At 35.8% G+C, this 15275-nt stretch overlaps 1 protein-coding gene across 3 annotated transcripts in view; it reads left to right on the forward strand.

Annotated features, from left to right (window-relative positions):
• The window catches only part of DIAPH3 (diaphanous related formin 3), a 208366-nt gene that overhangs the window by 109682 nt on the left and 83409 nt on the right, over window positions 1-15275 (forward strand). For all 3 annotated transcript variants that reach the window (XM_069009459.1, XM_069009468.1, XM_069009478.1), the window contains one exon: window positions 12790-12914. In XM_069009459.1, coding sequence (XP_068865560.1) covers window positions 12790-12914 — 125 coding nt within the window. The remainder of the gene's footprint in view (window positions 1-12789; window positions 12915-15275) is intronic.

The raw sequence follows: 15275 nt of genomic DNA on the forward strand, positions 1-15275 counted from the left end.
AAGTGCCTTTTCCATATTTTATCAGTTTAAGTAATTTAAACAGACTAAGCATGAACGTAGAAATTGATGCTACCTCAGCACTGTCCTACTCTTGGAGGAAAAAAATGATTGGATGGTCTATCTCAGTTAAAAATTTTTTAGTTTATGTCAGTTTGGAAATTATCACAGTTTATCTATATTGCTTTCTAGAGTGTCACTCTCATGCCTCAGTTAGTCTCCCTGCCACAAATTACAGCTTTGCAAAACCTGCCTCTGATAGAGAACTTGAGATAATGGTCCCTTACACAGAGTTCACTTTCTGGTTCATAAAGTTTCCAAGTTTACTTGGTGCATTATGACCTGTAAAATTTCAATTATTTTAAAATAGCTGTCAAATGCTTCAAGCCCTTCACCTAGCTGTTTGTACTGGTAATAGAAACAGTTTCTGCTGTGTATAAATTTAGTGTGTTTGGCATTATTTTCACTGTTAACTGGTCACTGATTTTTTTTTCATTACTAATATATTCTTGTCTGTATTGTGGTTGAGTTTTTTATATCCTTATTAGAAGGCATTATTTTCAGTGTAGACAGTCATCTTGTCTGACAATGCTGACTATTTTCTGCAAAAATTCTGAGATCTAAATCAATGACCATTCAAAGAGTAGCCAGTAAAATTATCACTTAGCCCAGGCTTTCTGTTCTGTTTTAGGCATCTGCTAATGACTAGTTGAGTCTTTGATCTCAGTATGAGGTAGGATGGAAATAAATGATCGTGTTTTCAAGTTTATGTATTGAATTTACTACTGTGTATTATGAGATGCATTTTGCATTTCAGTTTTACTATATGAAAAAGACAAAGGCTTAGAATAACTTAACGGATTAGTGTACCAGTGTGTTTGTTTACACTGGTTTCCCTACCTGCAAAACTCCATTCTGTTTTTGAAAGACTCCTGCTGCACTGGAATTTTGGAAAACCCAGCAGATCACAAAATCTGTAACTTGTGGATATTTTTTGAACCTTTTAGTACTCCTGCAAAAGTACATTTCTATGAAGCAAGTTGATTTAATATGCACTGACTTTTGTACAGTAAATTTTTAATGAAGTGGCTGTTTTTGCTTGAGCTTACCGAAAGGTCAGTTAAAAAGAAAGTCTGTGAATCTCTTCAGTCACATCCACCATAATGGTCTCATGTAACTGATGGGCTGATGAAGTCTGACAAGTTGACTAAGAGAGCTGGGAAATCTTAGCAGATACTACAAGCAATCATTATGACTACTGTGAGCTGTGACAGAGGGGAAGTCATCAAAAATCTTTTATGTAGTCAAATATGTGTATTCCAGAAAAAAATACTTGTGTTAGAACAGAACTTTGGTACTAAGGGCTTAGAGCATTTCCTCCATCCCAAGATACTGTAAGTTAGGGTTTAGCAGAAATAATCCATCCTCGTTTGCATTTCAGGGAGGTAATTTACACTTCTAGTGAATCTGGAAAACTGCTGGATCCAAATGTTACATCTAAGGGTTACAGGCTGCTGATAGCACAGAAGGGAGGAAGTCAGCCTGGGTTTCTCCTGTCATCCAGTAGAAAGGTTCTATTCACATATATGCTGATTTGTTCCTCAAAGTGGTTTGGGTGAGGAGACAACATCACTCTTTTCTGCTTTTGTATCATGTTAATACAATGTTCAATTTTTCCCTGAACCACAGAGGTTGTATTTTGGTCCAGTACTTGTTTTTAAATCCTTTTCTGTAGCTTTTGTCCTGGCAAAGGTTAGGGCTTTGTACAGGTGGTGGAATTAAATTCCCTGAATGGTTTTACTGAATTTTGTTTTCTGAAGTAATTTTTAAAAGTAATTCCCAAGAATAAATCAATGAAGTTGGATAAGAATATTTTATTCTCCTATACCTTTGTTGCAAGCTAGTTTTTATTGAACTGGCTTTATTAGCTATCTGCATATCCATGTCTTCAGATACAATAATTTCACATTTTATATCTGGCATGAAAGTATTATTTGCGGGTGTCCTTTAAATTATAAATCAAAATTAATGTGGTAGAAAGATGTGTAAATGCCATTTGAACAATATTAACAGAAAACTTTAACATACATATTTATACATTAAAATGGAACTATACTGTGCACTTGCTGGTTTTGGCTTGATCACCTTTAAGTAATTGTTCAGTTTTCTACAGATTTCTCAAAACAAGCTACTTAAAGGATGCTTTTTTTTTAGAATTCTTCCTTGACATGACTGTCCTTGTAGCACCCAGCCCATTTGTAGCATGCCTTGTATCTTTTTTTGTTTTGTACTTGCTCATTCTTAAAACTTCTCTTTCAAGTTATTTCTTATGCAAAATGGTGAGCATTAGAACATTACAACGTTCGGCAACTCATTTTCTTTTTATCCTTTTCAGAAGAAACATTCTTACTTCTTTCATTTCATTAAATATTGTCCAGTGATCGTACAGTAAGCTGTTAAAATAGCTTGTAAGACTTCAAGAGCAGTGACAAGTGACTGCACCAAGTTAATGGTGAAGCTAACATATTTTCTAGTATTTTATAAATTATTAAATATTCACAGTATGTAAAAAAAGAGTATTTTTTTTAAATCTTACTTTGAGAGGCAAACAGTAAGGGACATGTGACCTGTGCAATTCAAGTTTGCTTCAGGGTATTTAAGGTATTTCATTTATGGGGTTTTTTTTTCAATTGTGTGCTAAAGTTTTAGTTTTTACTTTTGTAATACTAGAAGTAGATTTAATTCACTGTTATAGTACATGAATTAAAGATACCTTTTTACTTTGAAGTATAACAAATCCTGTTTTCTAAGTGCTCTTAGATCAGCAGGAGGAACTTTCCTTGCAGCTAATGAGCTTACAGATATGACAGTTCCTGAAGATTTATATAATTAAAGCTGTCTTTTCTTTTAAACATAATGACTTTCCTGCTTTTGTGTTAGTATTCCAGACAAGAAATATTTTGGTAATTCAGTACAATTTACTAATTTCTTATTTTATGGTATTGTAAGATTTATATTGCATTTATCCAGGCTGCTGTTTTACTTGATTGACTAATTTACAAAGACCTTACAGGTAATAGTGTATTGAGTTTTTCATATTGTAATAACACTATAAAGCTGCAGATTTTCCTTTCTCTAAAAGACATTAACTCATCACAGCTTTACAAGTAACGTATCCATTTCCTCTTTTTTGAAACTTTTTAGTTTTTTTCCATAGATAATTAATTTCACTTCAAAATAAAAAAAGCTAGGAACCAAATTGAAAATGTGAAGTTTAAACTATATTAATGAAAAATAGGACACCTCCACCTAAAACACTTAAAATCATTGTGACAGCATGAGAGAAAAATATTAATACATATGCCGTAAGCATTCTATATGTCATAAAGAAAGGGGTTTTTTTCTTATTAGAGAGTTTCTAAGTCAATGGCAAATTTCTCAGTACTATTAAATAATATATTTATGCTATACGTTGCTTGGGTTTTTGTTTTGATTTGGGTCACAAATTCACAGGCTCTTATTTTCAGGCTGTCAGGATTGTTGTTTTTGTTTGGGTTGCTTTTTCTATGCTTTCAGAAAGCATTGCACACTTCATGAGTATGGACTCTTATAGTCTATCAGCACCAAAATCAATAGATGGTTTCACTATCTTGCAGATGGCACAGATTTCTCAGTTCTTATAGCAGACTTACAGTGTGAAATAGACTCAGTGCAGAAACTGAAAGCAGGGTTTGAGAGAGCAAAGGACCACCCTCTGTAGAAGACTGGGCTCACAACCATTTAAGGAACCTTGAAGATGTGTAAGTCCATGGGACCTGATGAGGTACTTGCATGGGTCCTGAGGGAACTGGCCAAGGAGGTGGGTAAGCCACTGTCCATCATATTTCAGAATTCATGGCAGTCTGGAGATATTCCCACTGATTGGAAAAGAGGAAACATAACCTTCATATTTAGAAAGGCAAATAAGGAACACCCAGGGAACTACAATCACTTGACTCTCACCTGAGTGCCTGGCAGAATAGTGGAGCTGATCCATCTGGATACTAGGCTAAAGGACATTGAAAATAATGAAGTGTTTGGTGACAAACAACATGGCTACACTAAAAGCAAATCATGCCTGAAAAATTTGGTGGCCACCTATGATGGGGGTTACAGCAGTGGTGGATGAGGGAAGGACGAAAGATGTCATCTACGTGGTCTTTTCAAAGCATTTGACTGCTGTCCTGCACAACATCCTTATCTATAAACTGGAGTGGAAAGACCTGGATTTCATAGATAGAGTGGATAGAAAATTGGCTCAATGGTCACACTGAGAGAGATGCAGTCCATGGCTCAAGATCCGTGTGGAGACCAGTGAGTGACAAGTGGCATTCCTCAGGGAACTGGTATTGGGACTGGTGCTGTTTAACATCTTTGTCAGTGACACGCACAGTGGGATCAAGTGCACCCTCAGCAACTTTGCCAGCAACATTATGCTCTGTGGTGCAGTTGACAGTGGAGGGAAGGGACACTATCCAGAGGAACGTGGACAAACTTGAGAGGTGGGCCTGTGCAAACCTTTTGAAGTTCAACAAGTCCAAGTACAAGGTCCTGAACCTGGGTCAGGGTAACCCCAACCACAAGGTGTAAGCTGAGCTGCATCAAAAGAGGTGTGGTGAGCAGGTCAAGGGAGGTGATTCTGCCATTCTACTCTGCTCTTGTGAGACTCCACCTGGAATTCTGTGTCCAGCTTTGGGGCCTCCAACATAAGAACATGGACCTGTTGGAGTGAATCCAGAGGTGGACCATGAAGATCATCAGAGGGCTGGAGTACCTCTTTGTGAAGACAGGCTGAGGTTTGGGGATGTTCAGCCTGGAGGAGAGAAGGTTCCAGAGAGACTTTTATTGCACCTTCCTCTACCTAAAGAGATTTCCAGCAAGAGAGTTGGAGAGGGAATTTTGACAAGTGCGTGTAGTGACAGGACAAGGAGGAATGGCCTTAAGCTGAAATGGGGCAGGTTTAGATTTAGGTATTAGGAAGAAATTCTTCACAGTGAGGCTTGTGACTCATTGGAACAGATTGTGCAGAGGGGTTGTGGACTCCGCATTCCCAGAGGTGTTAAAGATCAGGCTGGATGGAGCTTTGAGCAACCTGACCTAGTGGAATGTGTCCCTGCCCATGGCAGGGGTGTTAAAACTAGAAGATCTAAAGTCCTTTCAAAGCCATAGTATTCTCTGATTCTATGGAATGGTAGCCCATTCAGAGATCTACCTCAAAAAATGTTTGGAGCTAATAGGGAAACAGTTTTATCTTAGTTTTTTTTTTTTTTTTTTTTTGAGAATTCCTTTTTTAAAATGCAAAGTTAATTTCTCTTTTTTTAATGTTTTGTATGGGATTTCTCTACCTCAGATGATAGTTTTCAAGAATGATGGCTATGAACTGTAATCAGGAGTCTTGCTACCAAACCAGAAGTCCATTTTGAGAAGTCCGCTGACTGGAAAATCACTTTGTTCCTTGCAGCTTTGAGAACTTTTAGTTTCTTGTTCTCTATGCCACTTGGCTGCATATCAAGACACTACCCAAGAAAAGTATCAAATGTATCTTTTCCCTTCCTTTATATGGTAAGAAGCCAGTGTATATTTTCCTTAGCTATTGAATACTCTTATAAGTTAGTCTAGAGGCAGCTAAACAAGCTAAGCATTCCTTAAAACAAGTGAAAAAAATGTGTTTTTGTTGGTGGAAAAAAGAGCAACTGTATTCTTAAAGACAGAGATAGATTGCTCATAATGATGATTGTATAAATGTTGCTCAAATTTTACGGCTTAAGAGATAAACAGTAATAGGTGTTGAGTTGATTTGGCTTTCAAACGAGAAATATTAACTGTAAAGCCTTAAAATAAATACTGAAGTATAGCAAAGTAATGACGAAGAATTCCATATGGAAAAAGAGGATTGAGATACCGCTGTTTAAAAGGAAGAAAAAGTTTTTGAAAGTCATCTCTTTTCTTGCTGTTTGATGTCAAGACTGAGAAAGTACGTAATGGTTTTAGCAACTAATTTTGCAATATGGTAGAGTACTAAGAGGAATTTACAAAGTAAATATTTGTCCATTAATGCAGTTCTTAGGTTAGAAGTCTATTTCAAGCTCTAAGTTGTGTGAAAGAGATTCTTTCACAAGACTGAAAAAGCTTGTTATTTTGTGACTACTGGGTTTTTTTTAATTATTTGGAAAAAAGTTGGCTTTTAACTTTGAAAATCTTAGGCTAAAAATTTGTATCTATTTACAGGAAATGTACCATTTAAGACAAATATATGCCACTCCAATATTTAAGATAGCATCCAGGAGCATTGGATATTTGAAAAGGGAAATTCAAGGTGATGTGGTTTAAAGTAAACCTTTAAATAGTTCTGCAGTTTTGTATTTATTCATGGTTTTTTGCACTGCTGTCTGTACTTGTAATGGATCAACAACTCTTGCTCTGTTGGGACACAAGTCCTATATCAGCACACTGCAGATTTGACATATTCTTACATATTCTAATTTGAACCATTTAATAATAAATTTAACTTACTGAAAATGAGTAGTTAAACACACCTCCTTGTACCTTATCTTTTATTTGGGTTTTTTTTTTTTGGTAAGTGCATTTCATGATATAAAAAGTATGGCTTTAAGAGCCAATGGAACATATGCAATACTGTTATGTTTTGCAAATAATCTCTTTAATGTTTGTGGCTATAAGTTATGCGCAGAAGTGTTATGTGACAAGTAATTTTGAGTTCTGATTATGCCATGAACTCCTAAAAAGTAAGTGAAATACTCTGTTTCTTTAAGGCATAGAAATATATGCATGTTTTACAAGCATTAATTAGCAAATCAAATACCAAGCAAGAGCTTGAATATTTGCACATTTTTACCAAAATAGTGCTTCAGTTTCTAATATGATATTGAAGTATGCCAGTAGTCTGTGCAAGTAGCTTGCTTTCTCTATCATTATGGTGATCCTGTTAAGTGGCGGATCAGGGCCAATACCTGGTGCAGTCCTTGAGCCATGTGTTATTTAAACATGGTGTAGACAGATATGTAAACAGTCCAGGATTCAGATAAAGCTGTTCAGTACTTCTAATTTCATACTCAGTCAAGGGGGTATAAATGTCTGGATGTTAATGAAAGTTTTCATTGATGTTTTAAGTGATAATGAGAATAAAGCAAAATTATATACTCTGTAGGGGAAAAATGTAGATATCTACTGAAAGACCATAAATATCAAATGGGTGACGCAGAAATCAATTGCAAGAGGAACCTTAAAATGGTGGAAAAGGCAATTAAAAAAAATGTTGAATGCATTGTGCAGGTGTATAGACACTTGAAGGTGAGAAAGCTTAATTTTAATGAGTAGGAAGGTGCAAAGTGCATTTAGATGAACATTTAGACTTGTGTCTTGCTACCTCTGTACCTCACGGAGTTAGATCTTAGAGTGGCGAGGTTGGGTAGAAGACTGATAAAAGTGACCACTTTTAAACTTTTATTTTAAACACTACTAGACTGATCTTCATTGCCCTTCATGCTAATAGTTCATTGTGAATCATTATTAACCACTCTCACTGCATATTCAAAGCAGTTAGTTATTCACAATTATAACCTAAAATATCTGCAAGTGTACGACACACTGCCGTCAGCTCAGCACTTTGTGGTCTGAGTTCCCAAGGAAGCAGGGGAGGAGGCTCAAGAACTCTTCAGCAAGGGAAGCTGCAACTGATGCAAGGGTCTTCTTTCTGCTCCCTCCTCTGAATTTCATTTCTTTTATAAGATGGTTTTGTCTCTTGACAGATCTTGGTCCACCACTGTACCATATCGCTGTGTGCTGTGCAACGCTGGGGGACCTTGATCCCTGTGCTCGGAGCTAGTGCCATATCCTATTGCTTGGCCATTTTTTCCTGCTTGCGTTAGCAGCTGCTTCTTTCTTTCAGTAGCAGCTCAGTGAGGAATAATTGACAATCAGTGAATTGTCATTCAGGTGTTTCTGTCTTCAGCTGTTTCCCATATTTACAAGTTCTGCGCTTAAACCGTGCATTATAAAAAGAGATGTGGTGTCAGACTGCATTTCACTCAGGAGGTTCTTGAAGTTTATAACAAGTCCAGCAGGCCAGGGCTCTTGTGGAGGTAGTACAGGGCATAGTTGCTGTAAGATCTGAGGCCTATTACTACTGATGATAGTAATATTATTACTGTTGAACTGTGTACAAAAATGCTTCCACATCGTTTAGCAATTACACTACACTAGTGTGCTCATATTTGAATTCAAAATAGGACACAAAAATCCTACTTAGCTGCTTTTTTTCATGTATGCAGCTGAAGTCTGCTCTGGCTACAGAAGGGAAAGACTGAATGCTAAAGAGCCAGTGGCAATGTCAGGGCTTTGAGGGAAAAAATATCTCAAAAAGAGTGTTGTATGCACCTTAGGCACACACATGCACAAAGAAGAAAGGGGAAAGAAAGGCAAGAAAGCCAAGAAATTGCTATAGAGACAAGGGAAATCATTATTTTGGGAGAAAAAAAGCATAAATACTGTATTTTCAGTGCTGTGTGACACTAAGTATATCCGAGTAGATCTTATGCTACTCTTAATGGATATTTCAGATCTTTGCTGGTGTTTGCAGAAGCCCTCAATACTTTTCCTCTGTAATATTTCTTTGTTAGTGCTCTAAATCCACCTGAAAATATGGGTGGGGTTTTTGTTGTTCATTATTGGACTGCTTTGGGCTATATTTTGTCATTTAATTTCACTTTTAGATGCTGCATTAATAGGATGAGGACAATTTTAGAGAATTATTCAGTAAACTCAATCAGTCTGGTGTGATTTTCACATGGCAAAACCAATAGTATATTTCCAGAATTTTTTTAAATAATACGGTATAATTTTCTGTATCAGGCTAGAGGTCAGTTTGTTACTCTCTCAGAATAAAGGGGCCATAATAGCACAAGGGAAGCAAAGTACCTCTAGGCAAGAGGAAGAGCATCATGGTAAGGCGGTGGCAACAGCCAAGCAAATTGTCATACAGGATGGGCACGTAAGATTTCTGAAATACCAACTGATGCAAAAAGTAGCAAAAGGTTTGCAGCAATAGAAATGAGAGACCATGCGAGTATTGCTTCACTTTGGAGAATTATTTCTAGTATTTAAGATAAAACAGGTAAAATTTCAAAGCTAGATGAAATATTGTTTTAATTTTAAGCAAGTATAATGATCTGGGGATGGGACAGAGTGGAGCAAAAAGTCTCCGCAGAAATTGTTGAAAGAAAAAAAATCAGAGTGCTGTATTCTCATACTGTAAACACCAGTTTCATATTCTGCATCCTGAGGTAACTGAGATAAAACTAGAAGTTTAGTAAGTACATTTCTTACCAAGTTTTGCTGTGGCTGTAGTAATGTTGTGTTACTATAGAATATTTAAGAAACTGAAAAAAGAGTGATTTGAGCAATTCCATATCTCTTTATCTGACTTTATTGATATGAAAGTTACAGGGGAAAGAATAATCCACAATAGAGGTTAATCAGAGTAGCGTAAAATAAAAATGAATTTATTGCTATCTTTGGTTATTATTTTTTTCCTTTTTTTTCAATCCCATGAAATCTATGTTGACCTCAGTAAAGTGCTTGGTATTATGTACAAAGGGAGAATATTCATTAGAATAAAAAGTAGAAGAAACAAAAAATATATATATAAAATTGTGGTATTGCACCAATGACTGTGTCTGACACAGGGTTAGATAGTTTGCCAGATTAGATGGGTATTGGGTTGTCATCACTGAGTGATCCTGAGGAAGCAGAATAAAAGAAATTAAAATCAATAGCATGAAGTACAAGATCATGCATCTTGATACTGTAATAAGGGCTTTGGCCAAGAAGAAAAGGATATTTTATTGGAAGTTAATCAGATAAGGTATTCCCAGAAGAACTGGAGAAATTGTAATGCAGAAATTAAAGGGCTGGTGAGTCATTACCTGAAATACTGTGCAGAAATATTTGAAAAGAGAAGCAGTTGAGGAGGCTTCTGGAATAATTTTAATATTAGAAAAAACAGATTCAGAAGAGGAAGCCCTAAGAATGAAGTTGTTTTAACCATAAAAAGCAGATGGTGGGAAATCTAATTATTGCTGACAAAAATAGCAGGAGCCATTTTGGAAGAGAGCTTTGGGAGTTTTGGGGGTATGATAAGGTGTAAGTAGGAGATTGTTTAGGCACACATGCATTGTATTCAGTGAACAGCAGGTTTTGTGGGTTCACTAACATTCAAAACCCCAGGGTTTGGCTTTGTTTTTTAACTAGCCTATGAGTTGTGTACTTCAGTTTGGCTTGGGTTTATTTCTGAATCCTTCCAGGATTAGGGGTTAAAGTTAACGAGTTTTTTTCCCTTTCCTGCCATTCTTCTATATCCCTTCAGATTTTATACCATGCCTTTCAGAGGGACACAATAAAAGGTTGGCAAGTATTTTATATGATCTTTTTTTGGAAGAGCTGATTATATTTAGAGGTTTGATTTTTTTTTAATCTGTTTTCACTAAATTGAAAGCTGCAAAGACAACAGTACCAAACTTAATAGCAGCATATTGTGAACTAGCCTTTACTTGAGGCTATCATTAGAAGTACAGTAGTAAAGGAAAATATATCTAATAGCTTTACACTGCTAAAAGCAAAGATTTGCTGAAATCTTAAGTTCTAAAACAATGTAAGATCATGACAGAGGAAAAAACCTCTTCAGGACAAAATACAGATAAAAAGATTCTTGATCAAATATGTAAATGTTCAGTGTCAAAAAACCTGAAGTACTAGAGTGAAAAACTGGCTTTTCTGGAAGAAGAGCTTTAAAATCTCTTGTATAGAACCTGTTAATCAGCTCTAGGCACTGAGTTATTTTTCTGGGTTTCTCATCTGGGTAAAATAGTGTAGCGTTACTCAGCTGCCACCTGCAATTGGTGTAGAGGAGTTTTTGGTGGGTTGGGCTTTTGTATTGTTTTTAAATCTGTGTTACTTGCCAGCTCTCATGATTTTGACATTATGTACTATACGTACTATATGTATATGTCACACTAATTTATACTATGAACTCTTTATGCAAGATAAATGGTCTTGTGAAGAGTCCTATTGATAATTACATTAGGCATAAATTGTTGTAATTGTGTTTCGTAGCAGCTTTCTAAGTAAATCAGTGACTTAAAATGGTGTGTGCCTAATCCCTCAGATGCTTCTCATGACAGCAGAAGTATGACTTTCTATTAAAATCAGGTTTGTTTCTGGGACCAGTGAAGACTGAAACTCGTCTTAGTCAATATTGTGAGCTTCTAATTTTAGATATGCTCCCCAAACAAAGCAGTTTTTTAATTACTGAAGCCAACTGGCCTAACTGGTGATGATTTGGGCTTACCAATTGCTGAGTGAAAATCTGCAAGTCTAACATACAATTGAGAAACTGGTTTTTGAGTAACCAGAGACTTTCAAAAATGGTGATTATGAGGCAATTTGTCACATTGCCATGGATCATTTTAGAGTTGTGTTAACCGTTCTGCTATGAATGGGATTGTAGTTGCTATGCAGCATTTTAGTCTGGTCATTTGGGGTCTCTGTCAGGCTTTTACCAGACAATTGTGTTTATACTATATATTTTATATTTTCTCTCACATAACTATTTGGTAGATGAAATTATGGATCCACTACAGATCCTAGTAACATAGGGACACAGACTTTCTCCAAGGAGTTTTTTTTTAAGATGGAGATGAAGGTAACTATACCTTTACAGGTACAGTATATTATGAATGAAATAAATAATTAAAAAGAAAAAAACCCTCATTAGATTAGAATTCACAGTGTGTTCTTACATCTTTATATATTGCTCCTATTGAACTTAACTAAAGTTGACTTCATAAATAATAAAGAATTAAGTTTTAATAAAGAATTAAGTTTTAATAAAGAATTAAGTTTTAACTGATGGCAATAATATAGATCTAAGATAGAATACATACTAACAAGTTATCTTCAGATTACTCTGGTCCTGGTCATCTTGATATGTCAATCAGCTATTTGCAGATCAAGCTTTCCACTTTACATGCGTTGCTTCAAATGGATGAAAAATGTATTTCTCTTTTCCTGGCAAGAAAATTTGCACTTTTTCTACATCCTTCTGTAAATCCCTGATGTTTCAGCTCCACTCCTTTCTTTTACCTAAGTCCATGTGTTGCTCTCTTGTACCCCTTCAAGTGCTTGGCAAGCACTTTTGCTCTGACAAATTGTTGAGTTTTTTATCACACATAGCGGTAGAGAATTGAGGTTTAGGTTTCATGCATAGGTGCTTAATAGCCCCATTTTCTGTGTTTGAGAATCTTACTTTCTTCATGATTTTCCATACAAATGTTTATATTTACTGTTTTAACAGAATGAGATGGCAAAAAGCTTTGTGGTTCTTCGAATATGTTGAAAACTTGTCCTTTGGTTAATCAGAAGAGACAGACTGGCATATGTATATCTCAGGTTATTTAAAACAGAGCGTTGATTGCAATGCAAAACCTTGGGCATAAAAACAAATGAAAATACAGCATTCAAACAGCATACATCTAATCAGAATAAGAAATCTGCCTAACTAAGGGGAGCTGAACATTGTAGAGTGACCTCCTCATCTTGCATTGTAATTTGTTCAGTGTACTTTTATTTCAGAATTAACAATGTAGCATGCTGACTTGGGTAAGGTTTTAACTCATGTCTTTTGAAAACAATGGTTTTTGTTTAGTGTGTTAACAGAATGAATGTTGTATATTTTAGTCTCAGCAGAAAACCTGGAGAAGACCCTTAAACATATGGAGAGGCAACTTCAGCAGCTTGAGAAGGATTTGCAGACTTTTCCAGTTCCTGAAGATAAGCACGATAAGTTTGTAGCAAAAATGTCAATATCCTTTAGAGCACTCTTAAAAAACAGAACAAAAATCCCTACGTAGTTTAACTGCATTGCTTTAAATTTTAAATTTCTTTGCATAACTTCTGTCTAGTTTGTAGCATGTATTTTTGAAAAATATAGCTTGTTTTTCCTCTCAAAAATTAAATACATGAGCAGTCCAATTAAAGGGTTCCTCTGAAGTGGAATGAATGAGGAAAAAAATGCTTACTGTCAGGTTTTACACTGTATATGAATTTCTTAACTTAGTGAAAAGAAGTTATAATAGGAATGTTAAGCACCCTAGTGTTACATGGTATTTTTATGTCAGAGTCTCTTAGAAAACTGTCTGTCACCCTGTGTCTCTTTTTTTTCTAGTGTATGCATTACCATTGTGAATGTTTTTGTACATGGAACCGCAGAACCAGAAAATTTCTCTTATTTCAGAAATGAGATTCATAGCTCATGAAAACTGTTTTCTGGTGTTATTTTTGAAAAAATTCCTTTTCTCATTATTTATTCCAAATCATGCAGCCAACTTTACTGCCTGTCTTTCATAAGAACAGCTAGTGACATGAAGGTAATAATTTAAACAGGAAAAAAAACATTCTTTTAGTAAATGTTGGCCATATATGCTTAGCACCAAGACTAATCTGGAAGCAGAAATATGAGCAGACAGGTTGAAATTTGCTCTGCAGGCATGGTTAGGTTGTTACCTAGCTGGAAGACTGCTTTGTTATGTACAAAGGCTGGGGGACTCAGGACACGGTCCTCTTGATTCATCTCATCCTATTACACAAGACATGGCAAGGGACCCTGAGGCTGAGTGCATGTACTGGTTCTTCCTGTGTTAGGGACAGTTCTGTCTTCATTAGATTCACTGCAACCTAAGAGTTTGCAATTTAGCTTCAGGCCTTCTCTGGCCACTGTGGGTTATCTTAACCTTCCAGTGTCGGTACTAATTTTTTGTAAGGTTGGGTATTTTGTTGTTGAGGTTATTCTGTTTATTGTTAGTGGTGATGCCATTTTTTCTCAGCTCAGTGTGGTTTTGGGAGATGTATTGCACCACCAGCATGGTGTGTCTACAGTAAGAAACATAAGTTTGGTCCCTGAAGAAACAGATAGCACAACAGGAGAACTAGGATATGGGTCCTGAAGGCAAGAGATAAAATATTGCCAGGAAGGTAGAGGAAAATATATCCATGAGAGCTTTTGGACAATATTGCTAGGACTTAAAAAGTCTGTGCTTTGTTTGAAAAATTATATTTAGTCTAGGAAGTTAGGAATGGGAAGCACTTTTAAAAGTCTGAACTATGAAAAAGGACAGGCCCTTCTGAATCTGTTAGAATAGAATAGACTATTTCAGTTGGAAGGGACCTACAACAATCATCTACCCAAAATAGTCATGATGCAGGCACTTCAAATACCCTCTTAACTTCTTGCATTTTTTAGCTAAGGACTAGGTTTTGAAGGAACAGAGAGTATACAGCTTTCCTTGGACATGTAGTTATGAAAAAGATAAGAAATAAATTAGCAAAATTCAATTGAGAATGAGTGAATCCTCCCAAAATTTAAGAAGGAGAGCAAGAGAAAAGTTGATGAATAAAGATGTACTTATATGCTAATACCAAACATCTAAAATCCAAAAATGATTATGTAGGATGCCTCATTTCCCTTTGTGTTGCTGACATTTTGGGCATTTATGAAACTTCCTGGCAGAAATGACTGGAATACTGTGATAAAAGGTTATAAATTGTATTTAAGACCGAGTAAGTAGACAGACCTTGTCAATAAACAGCATAATTTTTTCAGGGATTGAAATTCTATTCCCATATATGAAGACCATTAGAGCACTTTACTGATCACTTAAAAAGGATAGCAATCATCTTAGGAAATGCAAAGGAGGATCTACACTTCGTCTTTTTCAGTCATCTCAAAAGCTCTAATCCTGCCAGAGAAGACATGGATTATCAATGCCTGCCAAGAAGATAAGTCATAGCCATAAAGTTAAATTTGTTCTTTGCATCAGTTTTCTTTAGGGAGAACTTCAGTTGACCCTACTGTAATATTTTAAATGGAATAATGATGTTAAATGAAGGAATCAGTAGAATTCTTTTTCTTAATAGAAAATAAATAGCAATAAATGCCCAAGAGTAAACAGTGGTCACAGAACACTTGAAAAAAAATTCAAAATTAACTCAAATATAAACTTAATGGACTACAGATTCTTACATGAACTAAGCTAGCTGAAGACACAAAGGAATCATAGAATTGAGGAATTGTAGAATAATTTGGGTTGGAAGGAACCTTAAGGATCATCTGTTTTCAACCCCCCTGCTGTGGGCAGGAACAATTTTCACTAGACCAGGTCAAAGCT

Source organism: Aphelocoma coerulescens, chromosome 1, assembly GCF_041296385.1.
Source record: "Aphelocoma coerulescens isolate FSJ_1873_10779 chromosome 1, UR_Acoe_1.0, whole genome shotgun sequence".
Classification (NCBI taxonomy): Eukaryota; Metazoa; Chordata; class Aves; order Passeriformes; family Corvidae; genus Aphelocoma; species Aphelocoma coerulescens.